This window comes from Nesoenas mayeri, assembly GCF_963082525.1.
Source record: "Nesoenas mayeri genome assembly, chromosome: 1".
NCBI classification, from domain to species: Eukaryota; Metazoa; Chordata; class Aves; order Columbiformes; family Columbidae; genus Nesoenas; species Nesoenas mayeri.
The window spans coordinates 74,795,647-74,821,053 of record NC_137541.1 but is presented as its reverse complement, the minus strand read 5'-3'; the positions used below and the strand labels follow the sequence as shown (position 1 = coordinate 74,821,053).

General features: G+C 40.6%; 1 protein-coding gene across 1 annotated transcript in view; it reads right to left on the bottom strand.

Moving 5' to 3' along the window:
• The window catches only part of SCUBE1 (signal peptide, CUB domain and EGF like domain containing 1), a gene marked incomplete at its 3' end in the record, with an annotated part of 203,564 nt that overhangs the window by 31,369 nt on the left and 146,788 nt on the right, over positions 1-25,407 (bottom strand). The window contains exon 9 of the mRNA XM_080363809.1: positions 15,700-15,822. Coding sequence (XP_080219935.1) covers positions 15,700-15,822 — 123 coding nt within the window. The remainder of the gene's footprint in view (positions 1-15,699; positions 15,823-25,407) is intronic.

Below are 25,407 nucleotides of genomic sequence, written 5' to 3'. Positions count from 1 at the left end.
AAAGGCACCCCCCAAAAAGCCATAACCCCAAATCTTTAAAAGTAATGGAACAACCACACCCATTCAGACTTCCCACTGCCTTACGGACTTGCAATCAAAGTCAACTTGGTGCTGAGACTTAATTCTTAGTAACATACTAATGACCTGCAGAAAAAAAACCGATCTGGCATTAATTGCTATGCTTTTAATGTGAATCTAAGTGCCTAAGCAGCACAGTCACATCTTGTATTCCAGAAACTGAAGTGGGAAACTGTCCATTATGACTAACGTTGACCTGGACCAGAGCATTTATTTATTTAAGAACTTTATTGCTCACAGTTAACTATGTAATTAGTGAAGACCAAATGTAACACGTTAATCGGGGAATGAAAGACTTCTGAAGGAAATTGATTCTGCTTGCAAGGAAATGTGCTTTTTATTAAAGATGATTTGTTCTTAGAATGCAAAGTGGCAGTAAAGCAAGTAAATGTATATAAACTGCAAAGGAAACCTGCAAAACAGAGGCAATAAATAATTAGAAACCTGTGACTTATTATGTAAGCTTCTCACAGCGGAGGTATTTCAAGGATTTAGCAGTACAAAATGAAACTACTTATTACTCAGCTTCACGGACAGGCACACAGTAGTAGTCAGTGACAAAATCTGCAGAATCTTTGGTTGCTACTCACTCTAATACAGGTAAGACCACTGTTCCACGCATTATTTAAACATGCTGCTCTGTTTCAGTTCAGGAACAGAAGTTAGCTTGTAGCAAATCAGAGCCAATCTATTTTCCCCAGATCAGCCACAGCATTTAGTTGTATCTCTCATTCACTTGTACCAAACATTATGTTTCTGACCCCTAGCAACAGATTAAGGCAATAATGCTATGAGCAGGCCCATGTCTCGCTCCACATGGGAACCACAGAAATCAGCGAGGACCTGCAGTGATGCCAGGGTCATGCATTTCTGCCTCCAGTCACGTTCCCACTGCAGAAATTTGGGCTCACGTTCACTTCTGCTCTGCAATCCACAGAAGGTTCTTGCTGCCCCAGGGGGCAACACTCTGGCACAGCAGTGGCTTAACATGGACTTCAGTAATTGCAAAACATGCTTTCCTCTGGGTTCAACACAGGAAAATGGCTGCTTTCTTGCAAGCCACCTGGCAGCTGGAGCTTCTGCCACAGCAGTAGGGTCTCCATAGATCATGAGCCTTCCAGCTCTTCAGGCTGGCTAAGCAAGAAGTGCTCTGCTAAGCAGCCAAATGCCCTGGAAGATGCAACTAGGCCACAGTTCCCACTTGTTTAATCCTGCATGGTATGCAACACCTGGAGTGGGAATCCATCCCTTTCAATCCACAGCTGTACTAAGGACCACTAGCGTGATCATCTACCTAGTTCTGCCTTCTTGCCTCAGTATCCTTTCATGCCTCTATGTTTTTATTCATTGTATTGAGATCCTGACAACAGCTTGTCTTCATCTCCCTTCCAGCCTATCTGTACCTGTAATAAGTTCATTAACCCAGTATTTCTGTTCTTGATGCTCTCAAAATGCTAACCATCACTCCTATACAGAGGCTGTGTCTTTGTCTTTGTCCAATACTAAATGCAGTATTAACACTCTATAGCTCTGCTGCAAGTGCACTTTAGGGACTCACAGTTATGTCTATTGTTTGTCATTATGGTCTGATGATTTTAGATCCTCTTCTTTTGCTCTAAGGAATATCTGGACATCATCGATTCCTCCTTTCTCTGTGTGTTCTCACACTTCTGCTACATGTCTGATGTTGAATGATGTCTTCCAAGTCCTAGCAGTGTGGATAGAAACTGGATGTTTATTTTGATAGAAATTTCGATAGAGTATATTTAATGCCAGTAAGATGACCATGCTTACTTAGTCTGATCTCCTGCACTTAAGCAGCCTCTAGCTATTTTGCTTGGTAACGTCCAAAATCGTCTCTATTCCAGAAAGGGTTGTCTAGGTATTTTCCTGGACTGATCTCTCAGTCTTCTCCATCAGTTTAATGTTTAGAGTTCAAATTGCTAAATTTGGTGAAGGCAGAATAATTTCTCTTAAAAGAGCATAATGCATACCTGATCCTTCCAGGAATCAGCATGTACCTCTTGACATATTTCTCGTGTTATTTTGTTGGGTCTGAGTTACACACAAGGAAGCAGGATTCCAACTAAGTAGTTCCCCTGGCCTGGCTGGCTGCCTCTGTTAATTCCTATCACCAGAGCAGCTCAGTTCAGCAGACAGTAATCTTTCATTGGCCCCTTCAGCGGTCAGAGGAACTGCAGCAGTCAGATCCTTCTTTGATGCTATACACCAAGGGGACAACTCTTAACCCAGCAAACTCATCACCCTCATTAACATCAGAGCAAATGGTTTCCCACTGTTTACCTACAAGTTACAGCAAAGGGAACTGCCATTGGGAGGAACAAGACAATATATTTGTGAGAGTCTTTAAAGGCAAATGGCAGCTCATTTTCTTGATCTCTGCTACCAGATCTTATCAAAAGAGACCAGCTGCATTTTCTGGGGGCCACTGTGCTATCTCTGGGATTTGAAAACAGAAGGAAAGCTGGTTAAAAAATGAGACTTGGCAAATTGTAGGACTAAACTGTTTGCTCCCTCTCCAGAGTAAATACAATCCTCTCTTTAGGAACTCTTCGAAGGGAGTTTTATGTGATCTCACGTACCAACAAATGAATTTTCCCTTCCCTCTTCAGTTTCTTTCAAAAATTTCCTACTTAATTTTCCTCCACACAAAAAGTCCGCAAACTTATTGTCTCCCACAAACTTCCCTCAGGGCTTCCTCAGCGTCTGCAAATGAGGCTGCAGAACGACATCTTAACACAGTAAATACCTATTCCCTATGCGTTCTCCTTACCACACGTGCCAAGTCAACTGACCACCATACGTTCTCCTTCCTGTTGGCTCTGCAGAGCAAATTTTGCTCCCAGTCAGTGAGTATGGTTTTGTTCTGCTTCATGAATCAGCCATGGAACTGTTTGCTTGCTTTTGAATCACCAAAAGCTTTGCCTGAGGGGCTAGGAAGATTTATGATTTTGGACTGAAACTGCAGAATTTGACAATTTCAGTCAGGCAAAAATTGGCAGCTAACTTTGCGGTCTTTGGGGATGTCAATGAATACATTGGTGGGATTTGGCCTAAGGGTTTTTACATTTCTATAATGAAATACATCATCATCACCGCCATTATTATTACATTATTAGTTCTCTTCTCTTGGACAAAAAAAAAGGTATTACTAAAGACCACACCACCTTCTTTTTTTGTAAGCAGCACCAAACTGAAAACCAGAATAATGGCAGAGGATTACCTGATAAATTCCCTTTCTGGCAAATAATAATTTCTTCGAATATTTTAAACATGGTTGTGCAAAACTACTTGCTAAATCTCAGTACTGCAAGGAGAGCTGGAGAACAGCAGTGGCAGCTTTTGCTCACGGGACTGTTGAGGAGGAAAAGGTGCCAGGCCTCAGAAGTGCCAAGCCCAACTTCTCTCTTCCTCTGTTTCTTCAGCTGAGCTGAACTGCTCAGCAATTCTGAATTTGGTCAGCTGTTCTAGCAGAGAGAGGAATGAGAAAAGCAACACTGAGTCCTGAGGCTTCTGAGTGGCAGGCAGCAGTACATTTAACAGCTAATGAGGTAGGTTTGTTTCTTCTGTGCAGACACCTCACTTGGTCACTCACTTCAGGAAACACATCCAGAACTCCTTCTAGCTTAATGCATCCTGATGCTTCTGACCATATTTCAACAAACTCTGCCATGGCTTCTCCCTCAGTTTGTGAAATCACTTGACAGGTAACCTTAGTCAACCCAGTGTGTGATTTAATGACCAGCTGCACAGAATGTGTGAGCTCCTGGGGCTGGCGAGAGGCCCCAGATCTGTGCTGTAGCTGAGGATCACCACTTGAAGGTTGAAGGTGCCCATACATCTGGCCATGTGGTACCGTCTGTACATCCTCTCAGGATGGACACCCTCTAGACACCCTCGGATTGAGTATTCATGTACTCCAAGAAAAGAAACTTTAGGGTTCCACATCTGCTCTCAGACAGGGGAAGGCAGCAGAGAGGGCAGAAGAACCCTCAGCTAGGGGAGTCTCCCCAGAGGGTTTGCAGAGAGCTGTGCCAACCACCAGAGACAGCTCTGCAGACACTTTCAAATAGAGAAGTTAAAAGAAAAGAAAGGAATTATTTTTGCAGGGAAGAAAGTTTGCTTGGTCTCTTATGGAACATAACCCCCCCCCCCACTACTAACTAGACACAATGGTATAAAATTAGAAAGTCTGTCCAAGGTCACAGACACAAAGGGAGCAAAGGGAGGTGTTCTATAAAGGCATCTGGAACAGAAGATTTCAAATCATTATTGGTTTTTGCTATCGCTTGCCTCACACTTACCTTCACCATAGGCTCATGGCACTTTCTCTCATATTATTTTGTCTTCTTACTGTTATCTTTGTGAATAACAATTTTTAAAAGGACTTCTAAAGGATTTTTAAATTATTTAAAAATGCACCAAATGGATCTGAACCTGAGTAAAGCACTGGTATCTTCTAAATACAACCAAAGCTAATAGGATAAAAAATGCGTAAATACATCTAACAGTATTGTCCATTTTGTGAACCTATTACTTTTAAAATTGATATGAAATGAGTTGACCTAAGCACTTTGTCAGATCATAGTTTTTTCACAAGAGTTACAAAAACTACCCACTATTGGACCAGGAAGGGCTCGAACTGCTTGGTGAAAGGCCACGTGCCAGAGAAAGTCTAAGTACATTTGCAGCCTTTCGGTAATGGCAAATCAGAGAAAGGTCAATAGAGCTGTGATAAATAAGCCTGACTTGAAACTGTACATCTGAATGCTTAACCTGGAGAATGAAAGTGCAGCTACAGTTGATGGTATTTGTGATATGTCAAATTCGTTCTGTACGCTAGCACCAACAAAGTTGTAGCACTTCAGGAACGAGGATGTCCAGCTCTCAGATGACAGCTCTTCTCAGAGACCCATATGAGCACTTCAGTGATCAGTCTGTGCAACCACATCTTCATTGTTACATGAAATGAGCCCTGCAGATGTGGGGGACCACCATCCCTGAGACCACCATCCCTGATGCATCTCTGACATTCCCTTTCTTTGCTTCCCATATTATGTACAGATTGTGTTTGACACAAGATTTTGAAACAGAATTATTTATGGTATGAAAATAAAGATCCTCTGACCAAACTCACTTGTATGGGTATTTCTACATGTGACAACTGGACACAATCACTTAGTGGTAACACAAGCGCTTCCAGGCTTTGACAGCTGAATCTGCTGGGATACGAGGGTAAAAGAGAAAGAGATCTAGAGACAAGAAAGGCAAAAGGCTAAGTTTCTGTTTGATGAAGATCTTGAAATTGGAGATTGAAGCTGTGTCAATGCTTAGACTGTCTGTAGACTTCCCAGACACTACCTGTGCTCTTGCATCTACGTATCATCTGGCTCTATTCCATCCTTCCCACCACTCTCCATTACATGAGGGCTCACTTGTGCTCACGCTCCTCTATTAATCTGAGGAACCCAGTAGGAGGCAATTGGCTTTGGCTCCTATTACGTTTATCCTCTAACTATTGTTTTGCTAGAACAATCTAAAATGAAATTGAAGTCAATACTTTCCCAACATTTTTTGAGAAAACAAAGTACTTTCATCAAAACTTTGCCAAGATTTTATAAACAAACATGTATCCCTTTCCAACATCTATCATTTTTGAAGGTGAAGGCAAGCTGAGTTATCTGTTGCTATTATGGCAATAAACTGTGCTACTACTTCAAGTGCCTGGGGTAGGGGAAGTCATATATCAAGAGTAGAAGTGCATTAAAAGAAACTTCAGGCAGGTTTATTTGTTTTTCTACAAACAGAAACATGTTTAGTAGTCTGCACTCTGCTCAAGCCATTATTTAGGCAGCAACACTGTGAGAGGAACTTAACAGTCTGACGAGGCAACAGAAAAAAGGCTTTACCCTCTCTGCATCAAGCAAGTAATATTCCCTCTATCCAGCAATACATTTGATTTTTAGACCTGTTTCTGAAAAGAGGAAATGGTTCTCTTTCCCCAGGGTGTTTGTCTCCATCACTCTTTAGTAGGAGCAGCCAGTGAGACTTCTTGAAGGAACAAGGGCCTAGTCTGGGTGAAAATGTGCCCAGTGTTATTTGATGGTGCTGAAAGAGCAAGTACAATAACACGGTTTCAGTTTTCAACTGAAAACTCAAATGCAGCAGTTCCCTTCACCTCCCATGGACCTGGCTGTTCATTCCCAGCTTACTTCAAGCTCTTGCTGAAGTCAGTGGCCACTGAACACACACAAGAACTGCTGTTCTCTGGCTCTGCTCCAAAGGCTTGCTTCAAAACTCTGCCCAGAAAGGCCGGCCTCTGTGGAGTCGAGAAACGGCAGGTATCCCTCCAGAAACACTAACAGAAATGTTTTGCAAATACACATCCAAAAACCTGCACCCAGCAAAACCCCAGAAGATACTCCTCCCCTCCTCTGCCTCTTAATCTTTGAGCTGAGATTTTTGTTTTGATCTCACCTATCCTAACTAGGGCCTCATCTCCATGTTATCAAAACAAGTGGTAGCAGTTCATAACAGGGCTACTGGAAGAAAATCACACCCCTTTGCTTCAATACGTTAGGCTTTTATTCTCATGAGAATAAAATAAACAAAAGAGGGCACTTTTAAAAGGCCCAGAAGGATAGATGCAAGCAGAAGAAAACTCTCCTGAACATTTGGAATAAGGTTGTCATTTTATTGCAAACCTGTATAGCAGTTAGTGTAAAGGATATCTGACCTTAATCAAGGCGGTTAAATGATTGAACGTGGTAACAGAGCATTATCTCAATGTGCACCACTGCAACAGTAGAGAATATATATACATATAGTCTTTCTCTGATTCTCTTTAAGAACAATTCCTATTGAATTACAGCTTTCAGCACTATTTATCAACAAATTATTGTTTGCCGAATAATGTTACCTTCCTGATCAAACTGTTCCAAGGCTGACTCATATCCTGGTAATTCATTAATACATAACATGATTCTAGGCCAGTAAAATAATTTCTGCACTATACACATCATAAATCTTACAACATCAACCAAAATATATCTCAAATTCTCTTTCTAAACACTAATGGAACGTTTTGCTTGGCTTCCCACACACATCAGCAAGGGGAGGGGGCCAGACAGAGCTGTAAAAGGCAATTTGATAGCAGTATACTTTATAGACTTTAGCATACAAATACAAGAGCTATCATACTGAACGAGACCTGAGGTCAAACTAATCCAGTATCTTCCTTCCAACAGAAGCCCATGTCAGAAGCTTCATGGAAAACAGAGGTGGAATAATCTGTCCATCTGCCTTCCCCACACCAGGTCTCATCGCATTAGAAATTGATTTAAAGCCTAGATTGTGAGGTTTAATGCTCCTTCCAAGGAGCAGCAACCAAATAAAATTGTCCTTTAACTTATGATAACACTGTACTGCAGAGAGGAGAACTGGAGGTGGGGGGGATGTATTTATTTTCATGTTTCAGCAGACTTAACTGCTACAACCAACATGGGAGATACAATCACTTGGCAAACAAACTTGTACTGGCTAGAGCTGTTTTTACTTCGTGCCTGAGGCATTTCTTGTTTCTGGTTATGATCTTGCAACCCTTTTTTTTTCTCACAAAGGCAGACTGTACCACTATTCACAGTCTCACTGACACCAAGAGCAAGCACCATGTGTAACAGAAAAGGTTTGAGAAGTATTCCTTTTATTGACAGTGTAACAGGTTGCTTCCCAGCGGAGTATTTTTCTAATCTGATGCTAGAAGCAATATGGTGCTTGTCATAAGCAAGATATTTTTGTAAGGCTCAGTGACACAGAATGCCTTAGAGAAAATCTGCAGAGGGAATGAACATCATCAGTGATGGAAATCATCTTGAATTTTCTTCCTGCGAGCTAGTCTGATTTCCACAAGAAGCTTTCAATATCTCCTCCAGTGCACCACTGATTCTTCCTGCTTCTTGAGCTACGTGAGCAGCTGAACTAGCACTGCTGTTTATATACCAAGTGTCCACACAACTAAACATACTGGGCCAGACTCAGCTGGACTGGCTGAAAATCAAGTCAATGTATTTTATATCTCATGGCATGCTAACCTGATGTATATATGAGTGCATCAAAGCAAAATTACTTTCCTTCATGTGTATCACAGAAATTAGTGTTGCTAGGGGAACGGCTTGAGTCCATCCATCCCTCTCTCAATAATCACCACCCCACTGGCACTGACTCACCACCCTGCTCAAGTGGCTGAAGATAATACCAGCAGGTTCCCTTAGCGTGACAGCACTGTAACTCTGCTGAGTACAGTAGCCTTCTCCGTAAGTGAGAACAAAATGAAGCCTTGGGTATTTTCTCTTACTGCTGAAAACGTAAAACCTACAGCAAATGCACATGCAAACTCAGGCAAAAGCCACCAAGGGAACTTGTAAGCCTGCTTGCTCCTCATCCCAGACAGCAAACAGTCTCCGAGATCCTGATGCCACCTCCCTCGCAAGGACTCATCCAGCAGCACCCTAAGGGCTTGCTAACACTCTCCACCTGCTACAGTTCAGTCCTGACCATGAGGGTAACAACCTCAGTGAGATATCTGTGTGGGTTCAGGTAAAAAATTGCTTTAAATATTAAGAATGAACCACACATCAAGCAGTAAAATTTCTGCTGGTGTCCTCTTTATATAATTCCACCTCAGCTGGCTATATAGCTCTGTGTTATTGCTACTCCAGAAAGGAGAAGGCTAAATAATGACACTTTAATTGAACATCTGCTTCTTTTATTTATTTAATGTGGGAGAAAAGCAAAGAGAGAAGGTGAATCAACAGTAAAACTTTCCAATATTTTTCCCTGGAAAGTCAGCCCAACAGTAATGCTGATGTACTGAGTCTGAGGGGTCTGGGCCTCTCCCGTTGTCTTTTACACTAATTTACATGAAACACTAGTTCTTGTACTGAAACGGATTAGCTGAAGGGTTTAATCAGTCTCTTCCCTGCTGTATGGTGCTGCTGTATGCATTTAACATGCCTCATGGCTCACTGCCTCTGGGACTGCAGGAGGGTACATTCAGCTATAACTCAGAGCAAGAAGAACTGAAGGAGTAGCAGTAAGGTAAAAAGATAGCTTGGCTTGGCTGGGAGAGTCATGACAGAAAGTTGCCCTGTTCAGCTATTCCAAGGAGTTTCCTCAGGATTTTAAAAACAGGACACAGGACATGGGATTCTCCCTGCCCTCCATTTTCATGATGTAAGAAGAGACAGAGAGGGACAGATGTTCCAGGCCTGACCTCTACTCATGCATTTAGTTAAGTAGTCTAAGATGGGTGACTGTGTCCTGTATAAACCAATGCAAGAGGTGTATCCTCATCCTGAGACCTTTATCAGGTTATGTGACTGGGACAAGGCCAGTTGCTTTACTGGGTTACATGATCAAATGTGGATGGCAGGTCACTGTCATGTAACCCAAGGGTGCAAATGTCTCTGGCTTCTTTTTTATTTTTTAATTTGGTCACCCTATTTCAAACATGTCTGGTGATTCAGTGCTGCCAGTGTGGATGCACTGATTTATTTGGGTTTAAACTGGTCCTGTACAGCCATATTTATCATCAATGGTTCCATACAGAGGAGTACAGTGAGATCATTGTAGCTAATCTTTGTGGGCTACTTTAGGCCAAAAATAATTCCCACAAACACTTTCTATCTGTCCTTCCCTGTATGATTAATCCCTCATTTCATACCCATTTTCAAAATGGAGATACCATGCTGGGAGATTCAAATCTTGCCTTTGGAAGGCTAATAGTGCATATTTTGTACAAATAAGTGAAAAGGTGGATGTTATGAGAGGAGATTACATATCCAGTTAATGTGGCAATGTTTCAAGACCAGGCCTGCAGGATCCTTGGATCATAGACAGTTACTGTATTTTTCAAGGTGTTATTTTTCTTTCTTTCATTCTGCAATGAAAGGCTTCTCTTGACAACTATGCATTGGGAGCTCTATGTAAAGCATCCCTCTACCATCAGATCAATCATAGGGTCAGCTAGCTCTAATCACATTGAATTATCTGGAATGAAGACCCAATCAGCAATAGAGGAAGGTCAGGCATTTAACAGTATTACTTTAGGGTTGCATGGATTGCGGTTCTGTGCGGCAGTGGGTTAACACAGAAGGTCTGAGGCTGACTTCAAATCTTATTTCACATCATAAGTAAAAAACAGTTGTGGACAGCAAGAGTTAGGAGATATATCCTGTAACATATCAGAAAGCTATCACAAAACTTGCTACACTCATCAAGTCTGCTCAGAGACAACCTGCGAAACAAAAAACCAGAGCTGGGACAAGGTCTGAGGTGTTTTGCAGGTCAGCATTGAGACATGCTGACAGTTACTAAGAAAACTGCCTCAGTATCTGCTCACAATATCCCTGGCTCCAGCCATTACTTCCAGTTGCTCAACTCCATGAGCATCAAGTTTTTAAAGAACACTTGTCTGGTAGTGAGGCTAGGGATAGAGAAAGTGGGGATACAGGCGGGCATACAAGAAACACATTTGTGTTAAAAGAGGGAAAGAAACATCCAAATACGCAAATCTGATAGTGGATATGCTCATGTCTTTCATAATGAGAGGAAAAAGCACCTAAAATCAGCTATACTTGGACTTCTACGGGATAGCTTTGTAGCATTAAAAAACCCCAAACCTCTAGCAAAATGTGTCCACAGAAAATCACTACAGGGAAAATTTGACATATCGTGAAGCTAGGGAAACAAATACTGTTTAGGATTTCCTGTTGTATAAACCTGCATCACTAAATATCCTTTAGACAGACACCAGCACTATCAACAGCAGACTATGAGGCCTTGTATTCCAGTGCCAAGTTACAAAAGAGTCGATCACATTCATTTAAAATCTGGTAGAAAGGTAGTAAAGAATAACTAAGTTTTAGACTATTACATATATCAAAGCAATACATCAAAGCAAGCAAAATATACTGTCACCTCCTGTGTGTAAACACAGGGCCTTAAAGATGTCCCAAAAATGCCAGATGGCCCACGCAGGTATTTCACAAGCCCCAGAGGTACTTTTGTCTGGTGGACAATCATCTCCTTTTACAGGCACCTCCTTTCATCAATTCAAATGCTTGGTGAAAAGGCTACTTGGGCAAACTTCATTACGGCTGAGCATCATGTCTATGAGATCTAGCAATCATGAAGCCCCACTTGGGCCTGCTTTGGAGGCTGTGAGTGGACTAGAATGATGCAAATGCCTTGAACTGCCCCCTGGAAAAGTTTAAATTCCTCAGCGCAGGAGGACCTGGCTCTATTTTGGACAGAGGTGGGGAGGGGCAGAGGGCAAGAGTGTAGATTTAGCAGGCCGAAGTATTATGTGTTGATCACTGGATGTTCCCACCTAAAGCACTTTTTTTCTGAATGTAACTCATCTTTCCAACTCTACCACTCCCTGGAGAAAGTTATGACAAATATATGTGCTGTTTCTCCTCATCTTGCTTTGCTAAAGGCAATTCCTACAGCAGGAAGAGCAAATTATTTATGACAGAATTTCACACATTTTTCTGGGTGCTTAATGAAGCTTGAACTTGAGTGGAGCAGAGAGAGTGCTTATTGTTCAATTTTTTTCGAGATCACTGCACAACAAACAGAAACTGAATAAGCAATTAAGTTAACTGGCTTTAAAACTCATATTGGCTGAGGATTAAGGTAATTATGTCTGCGCTTACACACATTCATTGCTGCTTTAAACAGTCTTGCTTGCTGTTTTGTTGCTGATGTGGCTCTAAAACTAATCTGAGTTGTTGTCCTGCTGTTAATTACCACAAAGGTTACAAACAGAAGCTCTTTTTGCTATAAATACAGCTATGTTATTTGTATCGTGCTCAAAGGAGATGCAGGCCTCTTTTGCTAGATTTACACAAACTGATCCAACCATTTCTTCCTGTATAAAAGAACTTAAAATGCCTTAGACTTAAGGGATCTGTTAAAATAACACACAAGAGATGGGTTTTGTATTGTCATACAGTGATTTTGTCGTCAAAGGAGAAAAAAATCTATTTTTAAGTCTGCATGAAAAGAGAGACTCTGGGAAAGCAGTTATCAGCCTCCACAATATCACTGGCAGGGCAATGTGGCTTCTTCACCTTCTGCGTTACAAATAATTTTCCTTTTAAATGGCTGGAATGCAGGGGAGGGGAAAGGAAGGGAAACCCCCACATTCTCCTTGTTTAGCAGGGAGCCACAGCACAAGAACCACTCCCTAGCAGAAGTAATCTGTGATTGACAATGGTTTTCTTCACAGTTGAGGCTAAAAATGGTTTAGCTGTAAACAGACAAGTGCAGAACATTTTAATGCCCTTTACAAATGCAAGGGCCGCTTACACAAGTACTCTACGTGTAGAGTGGCAAGCTAGTGGCACCAAGTGAGCAGAAAGCTTTGGCGTTCCTGAAAACCAATGAAATTTCCTATCAGGGTATGAGCACAAACACAGAAGGAAGAAAATTTCTTGTAATGGGCAGATTCACAGAGGGCAGATTTACAAAAAAATTGAGGTTTATTCTCCAGGTAGTGCAGGCATTCATACGTGTGATCTTAGGCAAGCTGCTATATTTGGCTTCACCCTTCCTGCCTGAAAAACACAGAGGAACACTTTCCTCTTCACAGGGAGGATGAATGCATGTAAGGCACTTGGTATAATGCAGTGGGAGCTCTGCAAACAACCAGAACAAAGTCTGAGACTCTGATACAATTTCCCTGCAATCTTAAAGTCGGCTCGAAGGTCTACAATGAAAGGGCATCAAGGAAATGAGGTGAGGTGGGACAACCTCAGAATTTCACAGGGAATATGAAGAAAGCTTTTTATTGAAACATGTAAAATTGCTTTGTGCTGAAATTAATGATCATATGAAGAAAGTTATGCAGCAACAGCTTACTTGTATTTTTTAACAGTTTGCAAAATGTTGCTAACACGAACTGTAACTTTGTGGTTTTGTTCTTCTTCACTGATTATTTCCTGTGGTCATAGACTTATCCAGGGGTTCTGCAGGTCATAAAGGGGCAAGCTTACTAGCTCTTTCCATGAGCATTTTGCCTAAGGTTAGCAGAATATGTTCCTTGACGTCTGTGATTAACTCATTTGGAGATGAACACCCTATACACTAGGGAAGCCATCTGAACTAGGGAGGCCACCTGAACTAAATAGGACTTGGGTCCAAAAAATGTAAACCTCTAAAGTCCTAAGTGAGGATTTGGTAAATATGTTGATTCATAACTGAATGAAATCTTTATTTTTAAAATGAAAACCAGAGGATAACGGCAATGTTGACAGTAAGATTGTAAGTCATAGAAACTCTATTATGAATCAAAACAACAAGTGAACAACAGAATCTTTTATTAATACAAATTACACTTTTCTATTTCACACATTGGAAAGCCTAGCATGCCCAAAATAAATTTTCCTGAATCTCTCAGTAATGTTCTATGGTCAGTGTTGACTGGCTGTTACCAAAAAACCCCATGGATGATTTATATTCCAGCAGAATCACTAACCACAAACCACATTTTTCTGTCAAACCTGACATTAATAAGTATAACCACTTCCAATAACTATATTCTTGTTGCTGCGGAAGAAGCAAAGTACAGGTGATTCATACATCAGTGATTTCTTGATCTATAGTCACTTTCCTTCTTTCTTTATTAGCAGGCCTATTGACAAAATGAGTTACCAGTTATCACCTCAAGCACCAGACAGGAACTAAATTACTGCAGTGCTCCGTCTACAAAGCAGGCATCATGCCATGTTTGCTGTCTCTGGGGCCCAAATACCTCAAACATCAAACAAGAAATAACTTTGTTCTCCCCATTTCACAGTATGAAGAACCAGTGTTTCTAGGACTGGAGGAACTTATCCAGCCCAGAAATTCTCTGGGCTTGCACTAATTTATCTGTTACAGCAATAGATAAGCTATACTTGATAAATCAGTCAAAGTACCATGACAGAGACAAGGGCAGACAGAGTGTTTGTCCTTGCTCACTGACAACGGAAAAAGTAGGATGGCCAAATCATGTTTTTATTTCCACGTCTGATCACAGGAGGGAGAGGAGATCAGCTACTGCTTTATTCCTTGCATGGCATTTACTGTTACTGGCAACTCACTCATGCAGTAGCCCACGCACACAAAGAAACAAAACTCAGCTGAACAACATTTACAGAGCTGCTTCTAGTTTCCCATTATCACAAGAGAGATCTGATTATTTACAGGTAGCTTTCAAAGCCTATTACTAAGACTTCGCATAATGAACAAATCAGTTTTGCACCAGCTCTTGCCTAACAAGAATGCAGGGCTTGACTTTTCTTTTGAGTTTTTCACTGGTGTAATTCCAATTACTTCAGTGGTGAAACCTCTAACTGATACCACAGTGAGAGAGCATGTGATGACACCTAAAATTCATGAACCAGAAAGTACTCCTAACTATCTCTAAATATATCACAAAGGGAACATTTCTTGTTAACATTTTGTCCCTATTTTTAGTAGGTACATAAACACCTGATGACATACCCTTGCCTGACATGATCCTACAATGCTATTTCTGCCCAGCCATGTGGCACTAACTGTGCCACTCTCAGCTCTTCGCATCCTGCCTCAGCTTGCAACCAACCTTGCACTGACTCCTTTGTGTCTAATCACATAGTCAGGGTGGAGCAGGCTTCTCAGACGATGGAAATACAAATGAGATACAATGGAAATTTTTTTGAATGACATATACACCTTCAGACCTTGGTTTCTCTTTTGTTGAGGAACAAAGAAGTGCTCAAATACTAATGCTGTTTTGGACTTCATAACTGCTACATGTTCAAAACCCATGCAAATAGTTATGTACTCATAAAGAGGCAATTCCTGTACAAAATTTTATTGAATATGTTCTCCTTCTGCTTGCCTCTCTGCTGATGCATGCTCATCTCTAGCCTTCTCTAGGAGGCTTTTAAAAAATGAAGTTACAGAGCTCAAATGCTTAAAGTGTCATTTCTCCAAAGGTACATGGTTAGTATTTAAGTTATGAACTTAATTAGTCATAGAATATATAACATCATATGACTTGGAGAACAAATCACAACATGCACATCAAACAACACAAAACATACTTCGTTTGAATTCTCACAAAACACCTCTGTTATTGCTTCATAAACAGATACTGTCAGGCAACGGTGAGCTCACAAATTAGACTATTTATTCAGTTTAAATATTGCAAATGCTCTATTCCAGCAAGCTACCCCAAGTGACTGTGGTGTAAGATAAGCCTCTGCCCCATTAAGATCATAGCAAATTAGAGGATTTGAACATAAGGCTCTTTCCCTGAGCCTATTCCATTACACCACATGGATTTTCCTACTTCAGCAGGACACTGGCATTCCCACTACTAAAAACATTTAAACATTTCCAAAAACCTTCTAACCCAATCTCAGAAAATGGAAATCTGGTAGGTCTTTTCTAACCTTACTTCATATGACAGTAAGACTAAAACCTATAGTACAAATGACTTAATTACAAAAATAATTCACTGAAAATAACATCCTCATTGTACCAATTGTAAAATAAAGGAAGTATTACCTTGGCAGGTCCGTTCATCTGTGAGAAGTTTATAACCTTTCTGGCAGCTGCACTCAAAGCTGCCAACTGTGTTTCGGCAGAAATGGTCACAGCCACCATTGTTCACCAAGCACTCATCAATGTCTGCAAAGAGTGAAAGAGTAAAAATGTAATTCACAACAGCAATTCAGTAGTTCAGGGCAGGGGTATAGGAGTTCACTAAGACCTCCAAGGATGCTGCTATCCCTGCTAGGAATCAGGCCTGTCAGATGTTTCCCTTCCCAAAACTTTCTCACCAGGCTTACAAAAGAGCTATGGGCTGAGTTGTTGTGGAGACAGAAGTATTTATCTCAGATGACCCAAGATGAGCACCAGATGAGTCAAGCTGAGGCACTTTGATACTAAAGAACATTCAGGGAAGCTGCTTTGAAGATGTAGTGGTCTGCCTGACAGAAGACTTCAGCCTATATAAGTGTTTTGTTTCGTTTTGTTTTGTTTTCTCCCAGGAGAACAGTGCCAAAAATTAGCTCTTTTTCGGGATGAAGAATCAATATCATAAAGCCTTGGCTGCCCGCTTCTGGAAGTGAAAACAAGATCTTTCAGAGAAGTGAGTGGAGAATGATGTATCCTATTGAAAAGCCTCTTGCTATAAGAGCTTTGAAACTTTGAGGTGACAGCTGGCCATTTAAAAAGCTAATCTTGCAAAATGCAAATTGAGATGCCAAAAGAGCTAATATACAGAGAGGGAAATTTATGAAAGCCAGCATAATGCTGGTGAATGAATGGCTCATTTAAAAATTATTTGAACTCAGTACGACTTTTAGTGGATGTCATTCTGTCATTTCTGAAAACATACAATTTCTGACATGCGAGAGTAGTACAGCTCTTACCACATTTCTGCATGTAAACTATAAACAGCAGCAAGAGGAGTGAGGAGGTAAATCTAGACATTCTAATAGCTGAGAGGCAAATGCAGCCCTCTTTTCTAAATGGCAGTTTGCTGCACTTATGTTGACAGAAACATGCTCAGGAGGATGTACTACTCAAATAAATGAGATCAATGTATATTGTTATAACGGTTTGCTTATGAGTTTCATTTGTGGCAAAGAGAAAGCAAATTTGCTCCGAGACTCTCGTAACTAATACTACTGCTTATTACCTTCGTTTCTGGTTCTGCCGGAAGTGGCTTTTGCATTTAGTCCTATGAAAAGCATGAGGGTAAAAAGAGAGGTGGCAGCTGTGCACACCCTGAGTGCTTTGCACAAAGCCAGCTGAAAACTTTATGTCCTCAGTAGCAAACTTCTCAGAGTGATCTGAAATCAGGAGTTGTGTTTGTTGTCTGTGGTCCTCCAATTTTGGTTAGGATTAGGCTAGCCAAGAACAGAGAACCTTAGACTCCCAACCTGATAAATCTGCTAAGGAACACACTGAATGTTGCTCTACAAGAGTATGTAACTACATATAGCAATATGTAACGATTCCTACATTTATACAGTCCTAAAATTACATTTGGCCCTTTGAAGGCAACCACGAGGCTGATGTGGCCGCCGGTGAACATGAGTTTGACACCGCTGCTCTACATAATACCACGAGACTAGAGGCAGCAAGTGCTTTGGTGTCAGTTGTGATCACCAGCACAGGTGAGGACCAGCAGTGACAACGCAAGACTTGCCAGGCATTTCCATTTGTAGAAATGATTCCTCCCAGCTCCGGTATGTGCAATGGGACTGTGTTGCAGGTCTTATGATGGATTACCACAACGGTCCTCTCCTGCGCAGCACAGGTGTACCTAACCATAGTTTTGCTTGCCCTGACAAAACTGTTGGGCAAATGGAATTGTGAATTAAAATTACTAATATATTACGCATCATAGACACACACAGTAGTCATCCATCATGAAGAAGATCTCTTTTACCCATGATAAGAACAACATGACCTTTGGGCTACTTTGCTGCCTGAGACTGCTTGAAGCAGAAATTACTTGCAGCCTGTCAAACACCATTCTGAAGTAAGGATTGATGTTTTAAATGATGGCCCCCGGATTTCACATATTAACTTCCAAACCATAAGGGACAAAAATGAAACCCTCCTGCCCTCAGAGACTGGATTTAAAGCTGTTAATCACTGTAATTCCACTGACAATGCAGCATATCAGTTTTACACCAGCAATTTTTTGGAATAATCCTGAACCAGGGTCTGAGTGAAACCTGGGAGAGTCCATGGGAAAAGAAAGTATTTATTCAGGTCTTGTAGCTGGAAAACATGATGTGGCCTTGTGAAACCAGAACCATCAAAACAGAATAGAGGTCAAAACTGTTAGCTGCAAAAACATTCTAAATAACACAAATAGCGCCAATGTCTCTGCTTTCACTGTATTTCTTTCCACGGCCATAGCGAGACTGACAAGGCATGTAAAAATTATTTCACTCTATGGAGAGCAATGCATTGCTGCATTTCACTTGAAAGAAAGCAGTATCCAACCGTATCATGTCTAACTGGTTCATAGAAATTGCACCATGTCTATACCCCACTATTTTTCTTTCCATAGCTATAAATAATTCATGTCACGAGCCATGTGAAAATAAATGATTCCACTGTGTGAGAAGGTAAGGCCACATTTATCTTTAAACTGACTGTTACCCAACTTTGTCAAGTGCTTGTTGTGGTCTTCACAGAGAGAACACATGTCTACCTATCATGTAGGAAAAGAAAACACAGTGGAAACCCATCAGGGTACCTCTACCAGCTTAGAAATTACTTGGTCACATCTTTCCATACTATTATTTGGTCTGTATGGGAGTCATAAACCTGGTGTCTTCATACATAGTTCTCAAGTGGCTCCTTTTCAAGGTGTGATGCAGGTTGCAGAAGAACAGCTCCAACTTTCCACAGTGCTCTGCTTCGCTGCATCCCCAGAAATGCAGAAGTATATAAAGAACTGTATTTCTCCACAGGGCATTGTATGTAAAATGCCCCGATGATCAGTGTCAGACAACATGCTGGTCATTTCAGACTAGGAGGTCTGATGGGCTTTTAGTGCATTAGCAATGAAATCCCAAAGGATTTTTCTTAATGCAGTAAGTCAATATTGTTAAATGATACCTTGGTTATACAAGCTGCTGATCTGCTACAAAGACCAACTGATGTGCTCAGTACAAATGGGAGACAATCAGAAATGCAAAATACAGACCAATGAAAAACCACAGAAGCATTAAAATTTACTAGTCAAAAATGTCAGATGCAAGTATGGCATAACAGGCAAGCCAGCACTCAAGCCTCCCATTAGCTCTGAAAATGGTTAATTCCTCTCCTTCCATGCAGCTAAAACCAAACAAAAGCAAACAGAAGATTTGAACAAAGGTAGCTAAAATTTTCTTTAAAGTTGTAATATTCGGGTGGAAAAAGACCATCGCAAATATTAGGCTGGAGATGGAACTCTCCAACACCCATGTAAAATTCACAAACAGCTGACAAGTTCCACTCCAGCTTCTGTGAGCCCTTGCCATCTCTATGTGCATTGTTAAGTTTGGGCTTGCAGCAAATCCCATACGCAAAGGCCTGGCATCAAGAAAGCCACTGTGATGAAGCCAAGCACGACTACTCTCTGGATCTGCTTATGTGACTTTGGAGCCTTGTGGCATTTGCTAATAAGTCACAGTTTTGGTACACAGATCCAAGTGCTCTATTAAAATGCCCTTTCTTTGTAGTTATTTTGCAAAGCACTCCATATTTTTTGGACAGTCAAAAGCTAATGTCAGAAGAATAGAAGACATAATAATTTTGGAAGAATAAAGAAGGAATAAATAAAATATTTCTGAAATAAGTGATTATCCTAAGTTTTCTGAGGATCTCAACATATGAGGGAGGCAGTGGAATCAGCTTTAAATAAAACTTTTCAGCTTTACATAAAGGAACAGAAACTCAGATGCTTTGTGGTAACTTGCATAGCCACAATTTGACTAGATGAAACAAGCAGTCTGTTATTTCTCACGTCCTTATGATGATGAATGTGAATGACTGGTTCTGTTCCACTTGTGCCTTTTAAAGCTCTGCTCAGCATAATTCATATTTGGAAGGATCTGGTTCTGATCATGGTGCACGTGTGCATGCCTGTGTGCATATAAACTCACAAAGATTTGCCTTGCTGCATACAAGTCAGAAAACAAATTAAAGAGTATGGATTTTAGGCAACTTAGAATTTAACATTTCACATAAGCTGCTTAAAGGCAACTGAAAGGGCAATCAATGTGCAGTCTTCACTTAGCTGTTGAACAATGATGAATATGGAGATTTCCAAAGCCTCATCACAAGCGGAAGTGAGGCTTCTCCTTTCAATGGCTGGACAAATATTTGAACTGATTGTGTCTGTCTAATCCTTTGCAGTTTTAAAATGCTACCCAGCTCCAGGAAAATGAGAGTCCCAGCTCAACCTAAAATCATTATGGAAGCTTCATACCCTTCTTGTTTTTATTAATGACAGCATGTTAGGATTAATAATGCTATTGCCAGCATACAGTAGACATCAATATAGACGTATTTTCTGCAAAGTGGGCCAGTCTGCTAATTCTTCTTATTCCTTGCTTTCATACTTTTCCTTTTCTTCCCTTCTCTCTTCTCATGCTTCTACGAATCACCACTGTCCCCCAAACCTTATAACTAGGGTTGCCTTGTTGACACAAATATTAGTTCCCTGATACATATAGACCACGAAGTACTTTATAAAGCAGCCACAAAACTTTTAAATCCCATGTCAGAGGTGGGGAAATAGCGGCACAGACAAACAAACTCATCCACACTTGAATCCAAGCCCAGTGCACAACCAAGCAGATTGCTTTTCTTAGACGGTGTATCAACCAGCACAGGCTTGCAGAAAACACATGCTTTTTTACATGTTTCTCCACATTACAAATATTACCAAAGCCACCAATGCTCAGATTCCAGTTATTTTAACATTCATCTGTCACTTTGCAATAAAACTGGAAATATACTGAGTAAGTCGGGTTTAACATAAGCATAACCTATCGGGCTATACTCGCAATGCTCTAAACAACATTTTCCGCAGTGTCTTAAATAAAGCATGCCAGGGATATTTTATTAAGGTATAATGATAATTTCATAACCCCGGACTCATTGGAGTCAGTGCCACCACGAGAAAATCTAAATGAAAATACAACTGCTGCTGTTCCCTCTAGAAAACATGGAGCCAGCTGTTGCCTGGTAGTTTACAGGGATTTAGAAGTCCCAGTTGCAGTTTTACAAAGGATTTATCTAGCAGTTTGGGCAAGTTGAACCCTCCTCTGCTTTACTTCACCTGTATAATGGGGTATTGATATTTTCAGGACCAATACTTTAAAATGGATTATCATAATTTAACAAAGCATTACGAATCAAAGTCATTTACTGTCAAATTTTTTTAGTCAAATGACAGTTGTTTTTAATTTGTGGTCTGGGCTTCTGAATGGTTTGATACAGCAGCAAGTTCCATGTTGGTAGTGTTTTGCCCTGGAGGATTTTGTGAATATGTGCAGAATTGTATGGCCGTCTTTACTTTATGAAGGTACATGTGCCGTACCACCACTCTACCTGTGACTGCATAGTTCATTGCCTCTAATATGCTTTGCATGTTTCAGGGAGGAGTATTTCCATTTACGCAGTGTCTTCTACTTGAGGATTTCAAAGGCCAGCATCTTATCAACTTCATTACATTAAACCTACACAACACATCTGCAGGAGAGATAAGTTTAATTAATTCTCCTTTAACAAATGTGAAACCGAGACAGGCAGGGTAGTGTGTGACTTCCCTTCATCAGATAGCTACAAAATGAAAAAAGGCATATATTACAGCACCTCTAATTTGAGTTTTGCTCTTCAGTGACATCCTCATTTTCCCTCCCACAGTGCTAATTAACTGTAATGTATGATAATCATTACTGAATTGAAGTTCCACTAAGTAGCAAATGAAGGTTCTCTGTTTAATTAGCTTTATGGCTAGGCTGTGGGGCAAGACACTTTCCTAATTAACAGAATTAAAACTCGACTGGGCAGACAGGAATGAGTGTAATTAAAATTTAATCTCTCTCATTCTGAAAACAGGCTGCCCACAAAATAGGGAGCTTTGTGTAAATGCTCTTAGAGCACGGAAAGGTTGAGGCAGGTTTCAACGCATTTCCCTCATGTCACTTTCTCCATTTTCACCTGTTATCTCTGCAATTTCATGAAGAAACCTGTCTTCCAACCCAGATGGTAATCTGTCACATATGGATTTAGGTGTCAGCTATTCTCCTCCAGGACGTATCCACTCTGACAGTATCCACCAACCAATCAATAAAAGAGTCTGCCAGGCTGCCAAGAGATCAATCACCTTGTAAAACAAACATTATGACCTATTATTTTCTTATTACAGTTAATTAGATTTATAAAGCACAAAAAGCTTCGAAAGTTAAAAACTTCGAAATGCTGTCAGAATAGTTTAGGCCCTGGTTTCTCATTTGTGAAAGGGAAGGGATTTGCTCAATCTAACGTGAAAAGAAAGGATTTTCACTTAAAATTTTTGCTGAACACTGAATGCTTTTTTAAACTTTAAAACATGTTAGTGCAATGCTATGAAACCAAACAGTGCAAGCTGTCTCAGGCTGTGAAGTGGACTGGAGACATAAAAAAAATAGGCTGATAAAGTGAGTTACTGTCTAGGCTGAACTAAATGCAAAACCCCTCCCTGCCTGCTAGCCCCCGCCCCTCCCCCAGCCACAGGAATACCAGAAAATAAAGTCTTCCTCCTGCTGTAACATTTTATCAATCAAAATGCTTTTTATAAAATGATGGAGAGGAAGAAATAAACCTGCAGTTAAGACTCCCATCATTATTTCAGGACAACAAATAAAATCTCTGTTTTACAAAGCATGTGGACAATACAGCACATCAGGCCCTGGGAAATTCAGAAGGTAACAGTGATCATGTAAACACATGCAGACCTGGGGGCTGTGGTTAAAGTAGTGGCACAGGAATGTGCAAATATATTGTGCTGACTACTGTCTACCTCAATTATTCACACAGCCACCATGACCACAATAATTCTATGTTTAATGTTTCTGCATTTTATGCAGGAGGAGCTGAGGCAGAAGTTGCTGAAGATTATACACTACGGCAACAGTAAAGGAGTTAGTTCAGCATCTCTTAATGTAGAAATTGGACAAAACTGGGGAGCTGACATCCCTGGGCATCTTCTCTGTATCAAGGCTCACTAAAAAACAAGGCCTTGCCATTACACTGTTCCATTTTTCTGTGTAATCTCACAAAGAGCAAAGGGGCAAGTGATCAAGCTGTGCACTATTGGACCAAGAAACAAGAATCCCTAGACTTAACATAACAACTCAATTTACCTTTACTCATCATTGTTTTCATTTTCCCTCTTGGAATTGCTATCTGCTGAGGAAAGCTGTGTGCTTATTTCCCAGTTTGCTTCTAAAAAATGTGTTTGATTTAATGAATTAAATTTTAAAAATAAAACTGCTATTAAGGACAGCTGATGATAATGATGATCTCCCTAAAATCCCACTGAAACTATGGTAGCTTTCCTATGATAAAGCCGCTCCTGCTGAAAAGGACATCTGAATGCAATTAGCCCACGATAACTGAAATGCCTCTTTGCTGATGACCAAAAGTTAACACCCCCAAACTTTTGGAAGATGTTACTTCAAGCAACTAGTGATCAGTTCTGTACCAGGGAAGACAGATACTTCACCAAGATCAGGATCTAGCCATATAAAAAACAAGCTCTATTTTATGATAAAAAAAGCAATAATAAAAGAATGAAAAAAAATACCGTAAGTTTTGAATGTTGGTAGCTATGATTATGTGAGTAGTCAACCCTCAAATTACAGAAAGCACAGCACACTTTTACATAATAAACTGCGGTTGCTGATCCGCAGGGAGCTTTATATTGTTGAATAATTGCAAGGTCTTTTCAGCAACTGAAATGCAAAATATGACCCTCCCAAGCATTAATTTAAAGGATTTGGCATTTTCAAAGGGGAGGTTCACAAAGACAAATAACAACTGCAAGTTTCCAGGGAACAGGGATATTGCCTAGTCATGAAAAAACCCTAACTTAGTACACATGAATTTATTTTGTGGGGATAGATGGAACCCTTGGGAGGGAACAAAACTGAATGAGCTACATGGCAGCTGACCCAAGTCTGCAGTTTTTTAATGGAAGATAATCTGTTATATTACATTTGTCTGTCGTGAAGAAGTCTACAGCAGACAAATGAATTGTATGTCTTTAACCTAAAACAAAACAAAAGGCAATCGCCTCCAAAATAGGGAAGGGGCAGTGAAAGTTTCACACACATTCTGGAGTAGATAAATTTGCAGCAACAGTTAGCAGGCAGATGTTATCCGCAGTTTTATTTCTTCGATTCTGCTCTTCATCCGCTCACATTTTTTTTGGTCTTCTGTTCCATTGTTTTCTTTCTGACAAATTTCACCTGTGTTGGTACCTTCAATTTGCATTTCCTCTCATTTTCTTAAAACTCCATGGGTTTATCATTTAATTTTTCCTCATTGTGGCCTGGAACTCCAATTCTCTCTTAAAAAGTCTGGATCGAATTATGTCTATATAGCTAAAATTTACTGTTCCGATGCCCAGTCAACATACACAGCCATCAGCCAGTGTCCAGTTTCCCACTTTTCTGATCCCCTCCTTAGGCTTGACCACTTACAGCAACCTACCACCAAGAGTTTTCTATCTTTCCCTCCCTCAAATTCCATACATTTTCTGCTGGTGATCAGCACCTTTCTGATTCTGCAACGTCTCCTCTACCACCTATGATTTTACCACCAACTTTGCTGACCCTTCACCTCTCACTGTGCCTCCCTATGCTCCTCAGTCGGATGCTCTGTCATCTTACCACATGCCAGATTTGCCTCTGCACCAACAATAGTCAACTCCCTCTTTTCTCAAAAGAAGTGGGGAAAAAATTTAGAATCGTAATTCTGAGTCACCTCGCAGTCTTATCAAGCCTTGAAACAGTTGTTTCCAGGGCAGTAGATGACTATGGCCCCCTCACTGGACATTACATGGAGCTTTCTACTGAGCTGCTCCAGCTGTCTGCCAGATGCTGTTACCATTTTCCTCACGTTGGGTTGATTTTATTTGTTCTTCGTCAGAGACTGGATAACACTGATGTAATCACATAAAATGACTGTGGCCTCAGTAACAAGGCTATCACCGTCAGGCCTCAACGTTTGCTTCTTTAATCCACATTTAGGTAGTTATGCTGAAAATGTTTTTGTAGCTGCCTGGGAGCTCATGCTCTGGTCTGATTTCCTAGTCTTATCCATCTCTTCTAAAACAAGCAGCTCTTTTGATAAACTGAACTTGACCATTGCTCCTCCATCAGATACTCAGTCTTCCCCCTCCCACTCCCAACGTTTATTAGGTTTTATTGGACACAGATGGTCTTGTGTCTTGCTCATGTCCTACCAAAACAAAAATAACCTCAAGACTGCCTCTGTTATTTAATATTCCCTTTTGGCTTCAGTGGACCATTTGTCACTCCTATAAAATAAATTTAGAAAATTTCCTTTGCATCTTCTTTCAACAAGTACAAGTCCACCTGTTATCTCGGCTGCGTAGTCCATGCATGTGGTTGATTCATATGCCAAAGAAATTCCTGGTGAAGCATTTACTGAGTTGCACTATAACACAATCTTCTTGGTGCTTTCACA